The sequence below is a fragment of the Aspergillus undulatus genome (assembly GCF_047715775.1).
Source record: "Aspergillus undulatus strain CBS 261.88 unplaced genomic scaffold BDV17scaffold_89, whole genome shotgun sequence".
NCBI classification, from domain to species: domain Eukaryota; kingdom Fungi; phylum Ascomycota; class Eurotiomycetes; order Eurotiales; family Aspergillaceae; genus Aspergillus; species Aspergillus undulatus.
This window is the reverse complement of record NW_027396693.1, coordinates 42,953-60,403: the sequence shown is the minus strand read 5'-3', so window position 1 is coordinate 60,403 and position 17,451 is coordinate 42,953. Positions and strand designations below refer to the sequence as shown.

The 17,451-nt window shown below is 51.1% G+C and overlaps 6 protein-coding genes across 6 annotated transcripts; 3 read left to right on the top strand and 3 right to left on the bottom strand.

Moving 5' to 3' along the window:
• Positions 1-22: 22 nt before the first annotated feature.
• Positions 23-2,531, top strand: BDV17DRAFT_276950 (glutamate--tRNA ligase MSE1). The gene is made up of 6 exons (XM_073759390.1): positions 23-366; positions 438-510; positions 587-624; positions 691-1,134; positions 1,185-1,439; positions 1,499-2,531. Exons 1-6 carry the CDS (start codon positions 97-99, stop codon positions 2,351-2,353), a joined length of 1,935 nt encoding a protein of 644 aa, XP_073610322.1. The 5' UTR covers positions 23-96; the 3' UTR covers positions 2,354-2,531.
• A 615-nt stretch (positions 2,532-3,146) lies between these two features.
• On the top strand, positions 3,147-5,425 carry BDV17DRAFT_301749 (anion exchange family protein; the record flags this gene model as incomplete). Its single annotated transcript, XM_073764307.1, has 5 exons — positions 3,147-3,579; positions 3,634-3,989; positions 4,060-4,235; positions 4,288-4,491; positions 4,553-5,425. The coding sequence occupies exons 1-5, from the start codon at positions 3,374-3,376 to the stop codon at positions 5,423-5,425; spliced, it is 1,815 nt and encodes a 604-aa protein (XP_073610321.1). The 5' UTR covers positions 3,147-3,373.
• A 120-nt stretch (positions 5,426-5,545) lies between these two features.
• Positions 5,546-8,151, bottom strand: BDV17DRAFT_276947 (Zn(II)2Cys6 transcription factor). The gene is made up of 8 exons (XM_073759389.1): positions 7,999-8,151; positions 7,914-7,937; positions 7,745-7,857; positions 7,327-7,694; positions 6,973-7,268; positions 6,459-6,893; positions 6,157-6,392; positions 5,546-6,092 (listed from the first exon to the last, which is right to left on the bottom strand). The coding sequence occupies exons 1-8, from the start codon at positions 8,065-8,067 to the stop codon at positions 5,663-5,665; spliced, it is 1,971 nt and encodes a 656-aa protein (XP_073610320.1). The 5' UTR covers positions 8,068-8,151; the 3' UTR covers positions 5,546-5,662.
• Positions 8,152-8,342: 191 nt separating this feature from the next.
• Positions 8,343-12,721, top strand: BDV17DRAFT_238093 (ABC transporter ATP-binding protein). The gene is made up of 6 exons (XM_073755893.1): positions 8,343-8,609; positions 8,668-9,512; positions 9,576-10,002; positions 10,057-10,209; positions 10,259-11,851; positions 11,904-12,721. Exons 1-6 carry the CDS (start codon positions 8,520-8,522, stop codon positions 12,609-12,611), a joined length of 3,816 nt encoding a protein of 1,271 aa, XP_073610319.1. The 5' UTR covers positions 8,343-8,519; the 3' UTR covers positions 12,612-12,721.
• A 146-nt stretch (positions 12,722-12,867) lies between these two features.
• On the bottom strand, positions 12,868-13,922 carry BDV17DRAFT_276941 (uncharacterized protein). The gene is made up of 3 exons (XM_073759388.1): positions 13,621-13,922; positions 13,525-13,539; positions 12,868-13,416 (listed from the first exon to the last, which is right to left on the bottom strand). The coding sequence occupies exons 1-3, from the start codon at positions 13,846-13,848 to the stop codon at positions 13,285-13,287; spliced, it is 375 nt and encodes a 124-aa protein (XP_073610318.1). The 5' UTR covers positions 13,849-13,922; the 3' UTR covers positions 12,868-13,284.
• An 824-nt stretch (positions 13,923-14,746) lies between these two features.
• Positions 14,747-17,213, bottom strand: BDV17DRAFT_296320 (putative microtubule associated protein (Ase1); the record flags this gene model as incomplete). Its single annotated transcript, XM_073763268.1, has 4 exons — positions 14,747-16,662; positions 16,716-16,930; positions 16,989-17,041; positions 17,097-17,213. 4 exons carry the CDS (start codon positions 17,211-17,213, stop codon positions 14,747-14,749), a joined length of 2,301 nt encoding a protein of 766 aa, XP_073610317.1.
• Between the last annotated feature and the right edge of the window lie 238 nt (positions 17,214-17,451).

Here is a 17,451-nt window from a genome sequence, read left to right as displayed (position 1 = left end):
TTGCCCCCCGACAACAACCCCGGCTTAGTCGACCATTCGCCGGCTTCCCCTTGACACACCTCGTCTGTTGGGCTGCCAGCGGCAGTCTTTCACGCCATGAGGAGCCTACGCTCTGGTATTTTGGCCCGGCGGTCCTGGGTCTGCATCCAATGCCGTCGCATCAGTTCAACACCGCTTTTCAACTACGGGCGACTGCCGCCTCGCGAACGCGAGGCGATCATTCCTTCGAGACCTGCGAGGACTCGATTCGCCCCGTCGCCGACTGGATATCTCCATCTGGGGTCGCTTCGCACGGCATTGTTCAACTACTTACTGGCAAAGCGCACGGGTGGGCAGTTTCTGTTACGGCTCGAGGATACGGATCAGGTGCGATTCGATGCGGAGTTACGGGACGATTTTGCGAGAAGTGGAAGGCTGATGGATAATCGGATCACTAGAAACGGACGATTCCGGACGCCGAAAAGAGGCTCTATAAGGATTTGGACTGGGCTGGCTTAAATTGGGACGAAGGTTGGTGGAACACAGATAATGCAGTCATCTGTTCTGTGTGTGGAGTTGTCGCTGATGAATAGGTTGGATGCTGCAGGTCCCGTTGTTGGAGGCCCTTATGGCCCCTATAGACAGGTGAGTTTGTGCTTAGCTTAAGCTGCCATTCGCTTCTTTACTAACGGTCAACGTTTTACGTTTCAGTCCGAGCGAACGCACATCTACCGCAAGCACGCCGACTACCTGATCCATGAAGGCCACGCATACCGATGCTTTTGCTCCGCGGAGCGGCTACATACCCACGCAAATTACCGTAATGAAGCGGGTCTTCCTCCAGGCTATGACAGAAAATGTGCAGGACTTTCGCGCGGGGAGTCTGAAGAACGAGCAGCGAAGGGAGAGTCACATGTTGTTCGGTTGAAAGTTGACAGGTATCCTGACTACGAAGATATTGTTTATGGCACGATAAAGCAGGACCGCCCGTCTAGAAAGTCGAGGAATCTTGAATCTTTCCAAGACGCCTATGATCCGATTGGGCGTGTTTACGATGACCCGATTCTGGTCAAATCCGATGGCCACCCGACTTATCATATGGCTAATGTTGTGGATGACCATCTGATGAGAATAACTCACGTTGTCCGTGGCACAGTAAGTCCCTTCGATTACAGCTGTATTCTGCAAAACTCTAAATGATCCAGGAATGGATGTCCTCGACTCCTCTACATGTCGCGCTTTACGGGGCGTTCGGGTGGAAGCCGCCTCGCTTCGCACACGTCCCCTTGCTGGTCGATCAGAATGGGCAAAAGCTCAGTAAGCGCAATGCTGACATTGACCTCTCTCACTTCAGAGACCAGGGGGTCTTTCCTGCAACTCTGTTAAACTTTGCCGTATTGTTGGGATGGTCACATTATCAGAAGTCTGACTTGTTCAGTCTTGTGCAGCTTGAGAAATGCGTAAGTTCTGAATCACGGCAATCAATCTTCTCGTGTCGCCAGACTAATCTCACATGTAGTTCACTCTGAAATTCACCAAAGGCGACACGAAAGTTGCCTTTGAGAAGCTCTGGTACCTCCAAAAGGGCCACGCGCAGCGCTTCGTTGTTGGCAACGAGCCGGAGTTCCAAGGCATGATTGTCGCCGTTTTAGAATTACTCAAGTCCACAAAAACCACCAAAAAACTGTCTCCGATTCTCCAAGGCCGCCCAATCTCTCAATACATCGCGCATCTTCTCAAGGCGGATTCGTCGGCTTACACAACCGCGTTTGAGTTTTTTACGCGTAATCTTTCCTTCTTTACACCGCGTCTCGACCGCCCAAAGTACAAACCAGCATCAACACCAACATCAACATCCTCACCTAGGCCCATGCGCATCCCTATCTCATGCCTGCACACCGCCGCCGCAGCCATAACTCTCGTTCCGGGAGAACACTGGGACGCCGAGATCCTCAAGGCCAACATCGCCTCCTACGACGGTGCGAGCGCAATTGAAGCACCGCTCGAGGGACGGAATATGCATCCGCCTGATGGGGCTGAGACCGAAACAGACCCCGCAAGGGCCCGCCGGGCCGCAGACAAGGAATTCAAGAAACAGCTGTACCACTACCTCCGCTGGGCATTGTCGGCTGGTGCTCCCGGCCCAAGTATACCAGAGACCATGGGGATATTGGGACGTGATGTAACGCTTTTACGGCTCGATGAAGCGAGGAAATTGACTCAAGAGGCCGGGGCAAGGTCGCCTGTTGCGGAGAGGCTAGTGAGGGATAAGCAGAGGGAGAAGGCGGAGGCTAACAAATCTAATCGGAACCCGTCAGCGGCAGGAGAAAAGAAGGATACTTCGTGGATGGGCTCTCTTGCTCCCCGGAAGTAAACCTGGGATTGCCATTGTCATAAATGTACAATTAATATGAAGATGTAAGATAGAGTATACTGTACAAACAACCCACCTTTATATTCTTCCGGTGGAAACCCCAATTCGAACGAGTATGCCTAGTTAGGGCTACCTGTAGGTATAGCCCTAGGTAGATGCAGGTACCAGCCACCAGCCACCAGTCATCCAACTCATTAGCCTCTCTGTCCTTTCTCACTCCAGCGTCCTTCAAGTAGTGGATATATGAACCGTTGCCGCCGTCAGGCAGACTGTCCGACAGTCAACACCTGCTGTGCCGTCTATTGGGTATTACCGCGGATATGATGCGGTATCTTCTAGGCCTTCTTCCATACTGAAATGCCTGAATATTTCTAAGACGGTATCTAGCTCAACATTGAAGCAGTATTTGCTTCTATCCATGGACCAGCTGCATCTTTTCTACATTTGTATAGCCGAACCGGGCTACGTTATCCTTGCCCTACTTAAAGACACCCGGTGGAAACGGTGTAGATTTATAGCCACTCTGTTGTAGAAGGAGGTGACGCAGTCCGATGATCAGCGAGGGAGAATGAGATTCCTTATATGGAGTAGATTGCGTTTTCTAGTGTCCAAGAGAAATGACGCTGGAAGCCAAGAAGGGATTCTGCTCGAGCAGAAGAGCTGACTCATCCGTTCTACCACCATGACGTTAACGGTGACCTCTTCTTCCATCGACAAGCGCTCAACGGAATAGAACTGTTATATAAATCGTTATGTATTGAGAAGAGATAATGAGCTGCCACTGCAGTACTTACTGTTCCCTCCAGAACTTCGGCATACATGCGCTGTGCAGACTCCTAGATACACTCCATCCCCAACATACCCATCCCACGCGGCATTTCCACCTCTGCAGGAGTAATGGAGGCTCCACAGCTCTAGGATTCTCTACTGTTACCTATAAAAGAGCGCACTTTACCCCTAGAACTTGGTCTATCTTTCACTCCAGCCTGCTGCTTCTGCCCAAGTTGCACACCATCCACCATGTCGGACTCTCACGATCCAAGAAGAAAGTCAGCTACCTCCTACACTTACGACCAACGATCAGGATGGAAGCGTTTCCGTGCATTGAATCTATGCAGGGGAATGTATCACGATGTCCGCCGACGACTCCCCTACTACTGGAGTGATATCCGAGACGCCCTGACTTATCGGACAATTGCAAGTACAATACGCATGTACTTCGTCAAGTAAGCATTGGCAACCTTCCAAATTGACCACTTCTCCTTGACTAATACGAATAGTATCCTCCCCGCCATAGCATACACACTAGACATGTACCGACGAACAGGCGAGTTCTACGGAATCAACGAGGCCCTCTTCTCTTCGGCCCTCGCAGCAATGGTATTCAGCGTACTAGGCGCACAACCACTCACAATAGTCGGTATCACCGGACTGATCTCGTTATTCAACTACACGATCTACGACATTGTTGTCATATACGAGCCAGCGATCTACGCCAACTTCATGTGTTGGACTGCCATCTGGGCGGCGATCTTCCATTGGATTGTGGCCGTTTGCAATCTTTGTGATTATATGCGCTATGTGACGGACTTTTCGTCCGAGTCGTTTGGGGCTTATGTGGGGATAATTTATTGCAGTGAGTCTGAGTCTTCTTCGCGTTTGATTTTGCAAGTTGGGAGGGTATGGTAGAATACTAACCTGAGTAGTAAAGGGGGTTGAAGAGCTTGTTAATGAGTTTACCTCTTATGGACCAGCGGCGGGGTTTATGAGTTGCATGATTGCTATCTTGTATTTCCTCTCGATATATGGTCTTGAGTGGTTGGGTTCGAGCACAGTTTTTCAACCCTGGTTTCGGGGTCTGCTTGCTGATTATGCTTATGTGGTATGCGCGCTGCGTTTCCTCCCTTCTATCGTCTAAATAACAATGAGGCCAGATCGGAACCATCTTCTGGGTGGGATTCGCCCATATCCCCGGAAACCTCAAGGACACCGGCATCTCATTCGTCCCTATCTCTCGAGCATTCTATCCCACCCAGCCTCGAGGCTGGCTAATTCACTTCTGGGAGCTAGAGGTAAATTGGGTCTTTGCAGCTTTGCCCTTCGGGTTCTTGGTTATGCTGCTGTTCTATTATGACCATGTACGTATTAGCCACTTCCTGCCGATACCTAGTGGAACACCATACTAACAGACCTTTACAGAACGTCAGCAGCCTCACAGCGCAAGCCCGCCAATTTCCCCTCAAAAAACCCGCCGGCTTCCACTGGGACTTCTTCCTCCTCGGCTGCACGACCTTCCTCGCCGGCATAACCGGCATCCCCATGCCAAACGGGCTCGTCCCGCAAGCCCCCGTGCACACGGACTCCTTAACAATCTACGAAACAGACCTGCACATAATCCGCACACTCGAAGGCGAAAGCTCAACCGAAGGCTCAAGTGAAGGCGCCTCCCTCCGCCGACCCATCGTGCGCGCCACCGCCGTAATCGAACAGCGCATCTCGCACTTCCTAATGGGCCTCGCTATCATCGGGACAATGACCGGACCCCTCTTGGTAGTCCTGCACACGATGCCATCCGCCGTCTTCTCCGGCGTATTCTTCATCGTCGGGTGGGGATCCATCGAGTCAAACGGGATCCTACAGAAATTCATCTTCCTCCTAAACGAAGACCGATTTATCAAGCGCGACGAACCACTCCTCCTCGTCCCGCGTCGCAAAATAGCACTCTACATCGCGTGCCAAGCGATTGGTGTTGCGGCGTGCGTGGCAATCTCGCAGACCATTGCGGCGATTGGGTTCCCTGTGCTCATTATCGCGCTTATTCCGTTCCGCGTGTGGGTTGTGCCGAGGTGGTTTAGTGAGCGGGAGTTGGGTGTGCTGGATGATCTTACGGCGGATAATGGGGCTGTGTTGAGGAGTCTTGGGGGGCCGCCGAGGTTTCCTAGTGCGAGGGCGATGGTTGATGGGGAGGGGGCGGGGCGGGAAGTGGAGGAGGGGAGTTATGGGCTTGCGAGGAGGTATTCGGAGCAGACGCGGGGGGCGACGAGGCAGAGGACAGGGAGTATACATCGGTGATTCAGAGGGTTGATGAGGCTTGGGTGTGAGAATGGGCTTTCGTTGCCCCGGAGAGGTGGAAGATGATGAAGCGCAAGGATGGAGGTATTTGCAGTTGAGACGCAGTGGTCAGGCTGATTGGGAACATGGGGGGGCTAGAGCCGAAAAGATCACTATCCAAATGGACAACGCTGTAGACAAGGGGTATATAAACTAGTGAACCACAACATCCCAACATCAGAATCCAATTTAAGTACATCAGACCCCCATCCCCAGAAAATCAACCATAGGCGGCTGTCCACTCGCCCAATTTCCCAAAACAGCCGAAACATCCTCCGCCTCCGAGTACGTAAACTGGTCAAGCATATCAACTTCAGCAGAGAAGTAATCCTGCAAAAAGCCCGGATCAAACAAGGAAGATTGACTCGTATCATTGAGCAAGAGAAAGGAGTCATTCTGCGCGTTGTACGCGCCCAGAAACGAGTTTCTGCTCTCCACGAGCCCACGTGCGACGCGCGCGAAGATAGTGCAGATTTGGTAGAGGCGCGCGCAGGCTTTGCTTGTTGATTTTATGGGCTGCAGCGTACGCACGACGTCTTCGAGGAGGAGGGTGTCTTCGAGACTGCTTGATGCTATGGCGTGCAGGAATGTGACGATGAAGGGGGTGAAAGAGGAGTAGAGGATAAGCCTGATCACGTTAGTCGTTTGGCTGCTTTGACGAACTAGTAGGGTGCTAAGGGGACGCAACAGACCAATTCGCGTAATCGCTAGCTGACATATGCGTTGATTCAACATAAACTGGGAAAAGCCGCATATGATTCTGTAGCGCTGACCGCGCGGCTTGGAAACATTGGGAGGTTATCTCTGGGGCTGTCGTTGACGTTGATGCTCCGCGGAGTAGCGAGGTTAGGATGGAATAGTACATTATGTCCCATGTTGGTCTGCACAGGTCCAAGATGAAAGGGGTTTTTATTCGGCTGAAATCGATCTTTACGGTTGTCAGTGTATGCTTCAATGTCAAAGGGGATGCGGAGCGGAAGATGTCATAGCATACCTGATGTACCGCGCGACGCCACTCGTGCAGTTCCTCGGCGAGGCACTGGATATGTTGGATGCGGACTTCGGGGTTGGATTTGAGGGCTGTTGCCGAGTAAATGCGGTCATATATTTGGCCTTGCAGTTTACCGAGTGTCACGTTTTTGACGAAGACCTCGTCCCAGGGCCGGATGGCGGGATTCTCAGAGTGAGGTGGGATGAATACGTCGACGTCATAGTCCTGGATACAAGAAGCTCGGCCCAGAAGTAGGGACATGTTTTTATCGACCACGTACACCATCCAGAAAAGCCTGCTTATGTTTGATGCTGTTTGACGACTCAGATTCTGGTATGTGGCAGTACGGTGATAGCCGAGGAGCAGGCAATGTCTCGCTGCAACAGAGACGAATGTGGAAGATAACAGAACATTAGCTTCGTCTTGGGCTTTGATCACCTAATACAGTGAGCACGGCAGTTAGTCAACCTGGACAGGTATGTTCTTTTGTTGACATCAAAGCAGTTGATGTACTCACTGCTAGTAAAACCGACAGGACGTTCTCAAAGCTAGGAACGACGAGTATTTCGTAGGTCTCCATGCCAAGGTTGAAGTTTTTCTCACAGGCTGGCAAGTAAGTTGAAAGATCATACTTCTCGGCTAGCGGGTCCTTCAGCCCTATGAACTCCTTGAGTAAGGAGAGCAGGATGCCGTGCATCGCCGTGACATGGCCGATGGTCAATGGCTCAGTCGGAAAGTAGACCTTCCTGAAGAGATCCTCAACCATAGAAAGATCATTCATCGGATAGGACATTAAGAAGAATGGCGTGCGAACTAGGAACGTTAGCGGTGGGTGAGCATAGAGACTCACAAGGTCAGTCGGACAACGCACCTTTGAACGACCGCACTATATCTGCAACAAGCGCTGAAGATACTAGAGTCATCGCGGGTATGATTCGCAACGAATTCGCTTTGGAAAATTGAAAGTCCTCCAGAGTAGTAGCGGGCTGAAGCAGAGTCTTCAGGTCATCAAAACTAGCTGTCAGATTCTCGCCACCTCCGCTGGCTTGGGAGAACGCTGTCAATTTGGCGACCTCGGTAGCTTCCGCGGACGCATTGGTAAAGGAGGAAGCTCCTTCGTATAGCAGTGTAGAGCTCGAGTTTACAGTAAGCTTTTCTGGCGTTGGCTGGCGACTCGAGTCTTTCAGCTGGTCTTCGATTCGACCGAGGCGTGAGTCCAGGCGTTCAATCATGCTCTCCCTGAAGATGTAAGTCCCATCCGACAATCAGTGTCGTCGACCTCCACATACAAGCGCGATACTTTGTCAGGCTTCACACGGCTCTCGGTCTTGGCTCCTGTCTGCTGGCATACTATGCCGGCTGTCCGACAGTTTGCGCAGGGATTGGAACGATCACAGCGAACCTAAGATGTCTGCGTCAGAGTAAATCATTCAATGAGGTCTAGGACTTGAGACAAACTTTTCGAATGCGACATCCTTCACACTAACCCCGTCGTTAGCTGTCATGGGACAAGCCTGCTGCACGAAGTATAGACAGCACTTACCGCTTTGGGAATGGAGGAAAGCCGCTGGCGCCGGTCTTGAATCGTCTCTTTATTGTTAAGCTCGGGCATGTCCACTTGAATCCCAGGCTGTCGGGTCACATTTCTTTTTGGCGAGAGGAGGGAAGGGATGTGGAAACGAAGCTGCAAGGTGACAGTCTACAGCGTCCTCGGAGGCTCGGGGCCACGGAGTCTCGGGACCCGAGCGTCCGGGCAGCCCCGCACTCACTCTTGGCCCTCCCATTCTTCCTCCACCTTCCTCCAATCCTTTGCCAAGGGTCTCACTCTGGATCTACGGAGTACGAGCCTTGCGGCTTTGACTGACTCATGCGGCGTCATCGGCGCTATATGGCGCCCAATCGGGGCAAGTCTTGGCCCTAGCTGGAGGTTGACAACGCAGGCCCCTTTATTTGGATATGGGCTGGATTATTATTTAACTATGGCTGGATCACACCTGGCCATGGAAGCCCAGCGAAGTTTGACTGTCATACTCGTCGAGCCACAGGAGCTCTCGTTATTGCACTATGCAACAGACAGTAAACGAAAAGAACGAGAAAGATGACTCCGTCGACGCCCAAACGCCAGAGAATCAACCTGGTTTCAAAGAGTTTGTGGTATGAACACCCTGTCTTCATCTAGATTGTTCTGGAGGCGCCTGACGACGAACAACAGAGAATCTTTCACTATGCCGATGGACTTAGCGTGTTTCTGAATATTCTCTCCTTCATCTGCGCGATAGGCAGTGGTGCTGCCTTGCCGTTGATGACCATCGTCTTTGGCCAGTTCGCAAGCAAATTCGCCGCATTTGCCGGTGGTTCGAGCGACCCAAGTGACTTCGAAAGCATTGTCTCCGAGTCTGTCCTTTGGTTCATCTATTTGTTCGTTGGGAGGTTTGTCGTCACATTGGTTGCGACTTTCTCGATTACCGTGTCCGGCATTCGCACAACCAGGGCCCTCAGGCAAGCTTATTTCGAGCACCTTTTGCGAACCGAGATCTGGTACTATGATACGGCCAAAGACAGTTCTCCTGCCGTTCAAATCAGCACAAATGCCACTCGCATCAACCAAGGAATCGCTGAGAAGCTGGTGCTTATCGTCCAGGGGCTTGCAATGTTCTTCTCGGCTTTCATCGTCGCTATCGCAGTACAATGGAAGTTGGCCTTGATCACATTGAGCGTGGTACCTGCCATGTTTATTGCAATAGGTATCTGCATTTCCATCGATGCTCCCATTGAAGCAAATATGGCCCGGATCCACGCGAATGGGGCTGCCCTAGCCCAAGAAGCCCTGTCGTCCATCAAAACTGTTCATGCATTCTCAGCTCAGGAGGGTATGATTCAAAAATATGATGCATATCTAGCCGAGGCGCATGCATATGGGAAAAGGAAGATAATACCATACGGACTTATGTCGGGAGTCGTGTATTTTTGCATTTTCTCCGGGAATGCTTTGGCCTTCTGGCAAGGCTACCGCATGTTTCTCAACGGAGAGATAGATGCAGTGGGCGACGTCTTCACGTAAGAACTATCTTACCTCGCTCTTTCAGGAAGTTTGAACACTACTAATTGGGTGGTCACCAGAGTCGTGTTTTGTACTGTCATCGCATCGACATCGCTCAACCTATTCTTCCCTCAGATACCCGCAGTCGCTGGCGCGATAGCCGCCGCTGCAGAATTCTTCCGAATCATGGACAAACCCTCGCAGCTAGATCCTCTGTCCGACGCAGGCTTAAAGCCCGAGGAGTGTATTGGGGCGATTGAAGTGGGAAATGTCTCATTTGCCTATCCTTCACGGCCAACGGCCCAAGTCTTGCAAGGCCTTAACCTCTCTATTCCGGCTGGGAAGACCACAGCACTAGTAGGCGCCAGTGGATCCGGGAAAAGCACAATGATTGGCTTGTTGGAACGTTGGTATGAACCCACGGGGGGTCACATCACAGTTGATGGGAAAGATATCACCAATCTAAACACAAAGTGGCTCCGTAGCCAGGTCGCTTTAGTGCAGCAGGTATGGTTATCATAACCTGCTATGTCTCGTGCTTCTAACGTTTTCATTCATCAGGAACCTGTCTTATTCCAAGGCACTATTTTCCAGAATGTCGCAAAAGGTCTCCTCAACTCTCAAAAGCTCTTGCCACATGAAGAACAGTTGAAACTCGTACATGAGGCTTGCAAATCCAGTTACGCTCACGACTTTATCCAAGCTCTTCCAGAGGTAAGACAGCGGCGATTGTCATGTACGAATCTGACTAATCAGCTCTTAGGGCTATTCAACTTATTTGGGAGAACGAGGTGGCACGCTGAGTGGTGGACAGAAGCAACGTGTTGCGATTGCACGCAGCATTGTATCCAACCCGAAGATCTTGCTGCTTGATGAAGCTACAAGTGCCTTAGATCCCCAGGCTGAGCGCGTGGTGCAGGAAGCATTGAATCAGGTATCCGCCAGCCGGACGACTATCATGATTGCCCATCGACTTTCGACTGTGAAAAATGCCGACAATATCGCCGTCATGTCCAACGGCCGAATCGTGGAGCAGGGGACACATGAAGAGCTGATTGCGCTTCAAGGCAACTACGCGGCACTTGTGAAAGCTCAGAATCTGCACAACAGTTCATCACAACCTCAGCAAGAACCTTCGCCGAAGCTAAAGGGAATCGACATCTCTGGTGAAAATCTTCTGACTGACTCTACCACTCCCGTTACAGATGAGAAGCAGTCACCTTCGGGCAAAGATAGAGTCAAGTCGAATGACAAGCGCTCTATCTGGAAAATGCTATTTTTGATCCTCCGTGAACAAAAGTCGGTCTATCGAGAACTCATCGTTATCGCAATCGGATGCATTATTGCAGCTGGAACACATCCTGGTCAGGCAATCTTATTCTCGAGACTAATTCAGGTCTTCAATCCCTACGGCGAGCCCGACTCGACTTCAGCCAACTTCTACGCCCTGATGTTCTTTATCATCGCCATAGGCAATCTCGTGGCATACAACATTGTGGGAGGTTTGTGCATCAGTGTTTCGCAAACTGTCGTCCGCTCTTACCGTTCGGAACTCTTCAAGCGCATCATCAACATGGACGTCGAATTCTTTGATCTCCCGGAGAACACGTCAGGAGCATTATCATCAAACCTATTAACAGTGCCGACTAATCTCCAGGAGCTTATTTCGATCAACATCTTCGTTCTTCTCATTATGGTCATTAGCCTGATTGCGAGCTCTTGCCTTGCCCTGGGTTATGGGTGGAAATTAGCACTTGTGATGATTTTCGCTGGAATTCCGGTCCTTGTTGGGGCGGCTTTCATCCAGCTCCGCCTCGAAGCCAAAATGAACGATAATAACGAAGCCCGATTCTCGGACAGTGCTAGCCTTGCCGTGGAGGCTGTCGGCGCGTTACGGACTGTTTCCTCGCTGACTCTTGAATCTGATTTGCTGGTCGAGTACACCCAAAATCTTCGTAGTATACTTCGCCGCTCGATAAAGACTATGGCACTCGCGACGACAGTTCATGCATTTGCGCAGTCTGTAGACTTCCTCGTCATGGCGCTTGGGTTTTGGTACGGCGCGCGCCTCATGTCAAATCTGGAATATACCACCGAACAGTTTTTCGTTATCTTCATGAGTGTCCTTCTTGCGGGACAGGGTGCGGCTCAATTTCTAGCGGCTGCTGGTAGTGTTACGCGAGCTAAAAGCGCAGGGTCGTTTCTTCTTAACCTGAGGGACAGGGTACCGCGGATTCAAGTGACCGACGAAAACAAGGATAATGGCCCGGATGGACACGGAGATGTTACCTTGGACAAGGTCGACTTCAGCTACCCGAATCGCTCCACGCCTGTGATACAAGATGTATCGATTCAGGTAAGATTGATGATTTCGACAGTTCTGAATTCAGTCATTCTAACTCCTACAGATTCCCTCGGGCCAATTCGCCGCGTTAGTCGGACACAGCGGCTGCGGAAAATCCACCCTCATCTCCCTCCTCGAACGCTACTACGATCCCACCTCAGGCGAAATCCGGCTAGGCGACGAAAACATCCAAAATTTCTCACCCTATCTCTACCGCTCCCAAATGTCTCTCGTCCAACAAGAACCCGTCCTATTTCAAGGAACAGTCGCCGAAAACATCTCCCTCGGCGCCTTGAACGAACCCACAGAAGCCGAGATCCACGAAGCCGCCAAGCAAGCCAACGCTTACAATTTCATCTCCTCCCTCCCTCAGGGCTTCAACACCCCGGTAGGGAAACAAGGAACGTCCTTCTCAGGAGGCCAGCGTCAACGTATCGCCCTCGCGCGCGCTCTCATTCGGCGTCCAAAACTCTTACTTCTCGACGAGGCAACATCTGCTCTGGATACACAGTCCGAACGGCTCGTTCAAGCGGCACTTGATAAAGTCGGGAAAATGGACGGGCGGACGACGATCGCCGTCGCGCATCGGTTATCGACTATCCGGGACGCAGATGTCATTTATGTTTTCGCGAATGGGAAGGTTCTAGAGGTTGGGAGTCATGCGGAGTTGCAGCAGAAGAGGGGCCTTTATTATGATATGTGTCTGGCGCAGTCGTTGGATAGGGCTGTGGAAGGGGGAAATGGAGATGAGGGACCGGCGCAAGGTAATTGATTAATCTTTAAATCTGGGTGAGATAAAAGTTTAGACCATCTCCCCTGTATTATGCATATTGCTCATATCAGCTGCCAGATATACTAGAATAATCCATCTCAGCTTGTTTACTCCTGGTATTTGACTGTACGAGGCCCTCGCCGTAACAGCCCTAACTTGAACCATCCCCGCGGGGTCTGACAGTCCTCATACTGTCCAGCTTAATCTCGTTGGAAGCTTTAAATACGTATATACTACCGCTACGACGGTATACATAAACAGTCAAACTTGTTTGGATTCATGTTGGCCTCAACTAGGAGACAATCGTGATGTTTAACAGTCCCGTCGAGTTTAGCTGCCTCGTCGACATCGCCACGGCGAATCTCCGAAGAAATAGCTACTAGGTAAGGGAGTAGGTATGTAACACTTAAACCGACCACCAAACCCCTGTACCTGTACCTGTACCTGTACCAAACCACCAGCTGTCCCAGAACAGACCGGCACCATCTAGACAACAACCCCTACAGCATCCATTCCAGAACAGCGTTCTTTGCCCGGTTGGAGATGGCAGTTTTCTGGATAGATGTAATCAGGCATTGTTAGGTTTGGTTTGCTTTGGCAGGGGCCGCAATGCTTTTGGCTGGGGTATTGAGGACAGGACTAACTAGTTCAGGCATGTATATATGTAGCCAACCTAAGCAAGATACATCCGATCCCCATCGGCAAAATCGTCGCTATCGTCGAGTTCGACGTCGATCTCAATCACGGTGCGATGGGGAGGCTGAGGTTGAGATCGTTGCTTCAGGCAGCAAGACCAGCAGTCGCCCTACAGTAGAGGAGTGAGTAGGGTACCCATTGGGGCAAGGGGGTGATGAAAATAAAGGGTTAGAAAAGAAGAGGTGGGTGGGTATGTTATAGGAAGGTTGATCTATACCAGCTTATAAGGGTCCTGTTTTGTATTCCAATTAGCCCTCTTCTACCACAACGTATATTACGAACAAAAATAAGGTTGGAAAGACTCCAGACTTACCATGTTCTTAGGGCAGGCAGGCTTATCCGGGAAACAGGAGCGAAGACAAGCGCCGCGGCCGTCGTCGTCTCCTCCCCCTCCCCCTCCTCCTCCACCGCCGGCGCGCGCGCCGTGATGGCCTCCAACGCCGCCGCCACTGGCTAGTTCATCCTGGTCTTTCAGGACGACGATGCTGGACGTGGCGAGGGTGAAGGGGAGCGCGAGAGCTAGGATAGATGTAAAGCGCATTTTGTTATGGATGTCTCACGTAAGGTCTGTGAGGAGAAACTTGCAACTGAGAATACGAATGCAGATAAAGGGGAACATTTAGTCGATTTTAATTTCAGGAGCGCGAGACGCAAAGATAAGGAGCGACGTTGCATCGTGTTAGTAAACATGGCGGCAGGCAACAAAGCATCTGCGCCAATGAAAAGAGCTTGTTAGGAGAGAGGCTCAGGTCTATGATGATCTGCCATATCATGATTGATCTGACCACTACGAACCATGGGAACTACAACGGCGAGGAGAGAAGCAAAGACCGAAATATATTCAATTCTCAACCGAGCTCAAATCAATATACGCTTGCTGATATCAAACAAATAAGCAAAAGCGGACTTGCGGCTAGCGCAAGACAAAAGGGAATCAACCAAACAGATCCTCGCCAGAAATCATAAAGGGGTCTCAAAAATAAGCAGAAACGGTATTAAATCACATAAAGGGACGCAGCATTATTCAAGCATACAGGCCAAAACATGATACAAGACAACAGCGTTTCCGTATAGTGCGTGGTTTTGACTCGGTGTCGCAAAGATCCAGGCGGGTCATCGGAAGCTGCGTGTGATACTGTAAGGACAGTGGCCTAGACAGGTGTCCAGATAAAGGTGTCGAATAGGGATCCAGAATTGAACATAGAAAATTAAGCTGCAAGGCTGGTCCTGCGCTATGGGTGGGGCTGGCAGTGGCATGCATAAAGCCAAAGGGATCATCCATTAACCGCGCTGGTGTGAATATAGATCGACCGTGGTCAGGTCATAGAGTCATCAAAGTCAGATGGTCTCATAATCGCGTCCTTGAGAGAGTGAACGGCCATGTACGGAGAGCATAATGTGTCGGAGTAGTAAGGAAAGTCGAATGCGGTGGGAAACTTTTAGTACGCCTCCAGGTCATCGGTCCAACCATTGTCGCTTCCAGCCACTTGTACCATATTCCTCCCAATCGGCTCCTCCGGGCTGACGCTTCGGATACCCTTCGCTTTTTTCCCTGCGAGAGATTTCGACTGCTGGTGGTCATCTGCTAAGCGTTTCCCATGGGCAGCGCGGAGCTTGGCATAGTAGGCTTCAGTAAATTCACCATCAGACTCCGACCCATCATCAAATGTTTCCCAGTTCTCTGATCCCGTCGTCACCGTATCGACCGTAGAGGTGTTGGACACCTGTCTAGGCGCCGGAGGTGGTGGCGCGTGCTGCAGGTATGGGTTGGGTCGTGGGTATTGTCCTTGCAGGGACGACTTGAGAGAGACGGATGAAGCAGAGGATTGAGACGATTGAGAGAATCCGGTCGACCGTTGAGAGAATATTGAAGAGCTCATGAAGGAACGCTGGCGGTCATCATAGACATCCTCAGGGCTAACTGGCCGCACGAATGAATTGGACATGGCGCTAGCGCAGCGAGGAGGCTCAAAAAAGTAGTTTCCTCGATCTTCCTTGTCAGTTGCGGTAAGGGCTCTCATCCTCGGAGGCGGAGCGCGAGACGAGGGTAGCTTGCCGTTCACGGTACTAGAAGAGTATGTGCCCGGGCCACGGCGGTCAGGAGAGTTGTTTCCATGTGGCATATTCCCCAGGGGAACCCGCCCAGGGATCTTGGTTGGCGACCTGGCCCCTGATCTAGAAGGTCCGACAGTGTTGTACTTGGTTGGCTGACCTCCAGTTGGTGTTTTCGTACTAGACCGGGGCGGAGGAGGCCCTCTCATAGAACTGCCGGGGCGAGATGGAGGAGCGTTGCGCTTCGTGGTACTAGATGGCGCAGCGGAAGGGGTTTTGGAGCGCGGGGGAGGCTTTGCGACGACCTTAGCAAGTTCATCGAGGTATCTTTCTCCATGGACGAGGAATGGCCGCCCGTATTCGTCCTCGAAGTTCTCCAGCTCTCTCCTAAGGTCAGTCTCGACCTTGGGCAGCTCCTTGGCGATTCTCTTTCTCATCTTCTCCTCCCTGAGCAGCTTTCCAGGGTCCCTTTTTTCTCCTCTGTTACCGCGCGCCATAAGACGGGACGCATCCTGGCTTGAGGTATTCAAAGCCTCACGCTCAGCGATAAGGCTTCGATGTTTGTCAATCAACTGCAGGGTCGGTGCACGTTGTTCTTTGAGAGTCTCCAGGCGCGCGATCTCAGCCTCATGAGCCTCCAGCAGAGCATCGCTGTAAACATCAGAGAATGCCGGGGTGAAATCCAGCATGTCTTCTTCCGAGAAATATAGGCTGTCCCAAAGCTCCTGGAGGCGGCAACGTGCATCCTCCACGAACAAGTGTAGGTTCTGGCTTTTCAGCTCATTGAGGCGGGAAAGCTCTTCTTCAAATTCGTTTATCGTTCGGAGCCCGCAGCCACGGTTCGCGGCGAGGAAAGCCTTCCTGTCACATTCCTCGACACCGAAGCGTTCCCACAGTCCCTCCACAGCATTTTTGAGTTCTTTCAGCTTGCGCTCCCGGCCTCTCTTTTCGTCTAAAAGTTTCTCCCTTCTTGCAAGCAAGCCGGTCAGGTCCGACTCGTGAAGTCCGAGCTGCTCAGGAGATTCGCGATAGTGCTGGACAATACTAGAATCGGTCTGCACTTGAGGGGTTCCAAGCTCAGCCCAAAGCTTGATAATCTCCTCACATGTTGTCGTAACAAGTTCAACCCGCCGGTGGTATTCTTCATATACTCTGGTAAATTCGTTGTCAAGCGCTGTCACGTATGTCGGTGAGAGGTCGAAGCTGGGCGCAACCGACGAACCGGGTGCTGTAGGGGGAAGCTCTATGGTAACGAATGAGGATTCAAGGTGGGAGGAATATGACTCGAGGGCTTCGACCAATTCTAAAGGTAGTTAGCACAGTGATATTCAGCGAAAGGATACAGGAATAGCATACTCTTGACCTGTTCGAACCGCTGCCGGTGCATCTTGCTGACTGCGCTGTGCTGTTCTCGAAGGAATGAGATGCAGCGATTCAAAGGGAAAGTAACACGGAGGTCATTGTGGTCGAGGCTATACTGGCCATTGGCCTTTTCGTCGACCAATGACTCCTCCATTTGTTGAATCGCGTTGATGAGTTTGTGCGCTTCTTCCGTTATCTCATTTTTCTCACTGCATAGGAGTCAGCCTGGTTTAACAACGCACTCTGTCATCCCAAATCAGTACTTACTCGTCGACCAGCTTCAAGTGGTTATTAAGTGTTTCCGACAGTGCGCTGAAGAGCTGTATTTGATAGTCAGTGCCGGTGCATACATGGCCTAACATTTTGAAAACACACCTCTGCTTCTCGCGACTCGCGCTCATGGTTGGGAATGCCAATCTCGTCGAAGATCCCATGAAGCTGACTGACAATATTATTGACCTGAGTGGTCAGGTAGCTTGTATCGACGGCCATTGAGACTCGATCCCCCAGAGTAGGGGAAGAGAACGAAAGTTGTCAGGACAAATAAATTCAGAATCAACGATATTCTCCGAGAAACGGACAGTTGACAGTCATGTAAGAACTGCGCGGCAATGCGCCTGAGAGGATATCAACAAACTGAATGCCACGCGACACCACAAATCGAGTGCGAAAACAAACTCCGGAATGATGGACCCGCAGAGCTTATATGCACGACAAACAGTGACAGCAA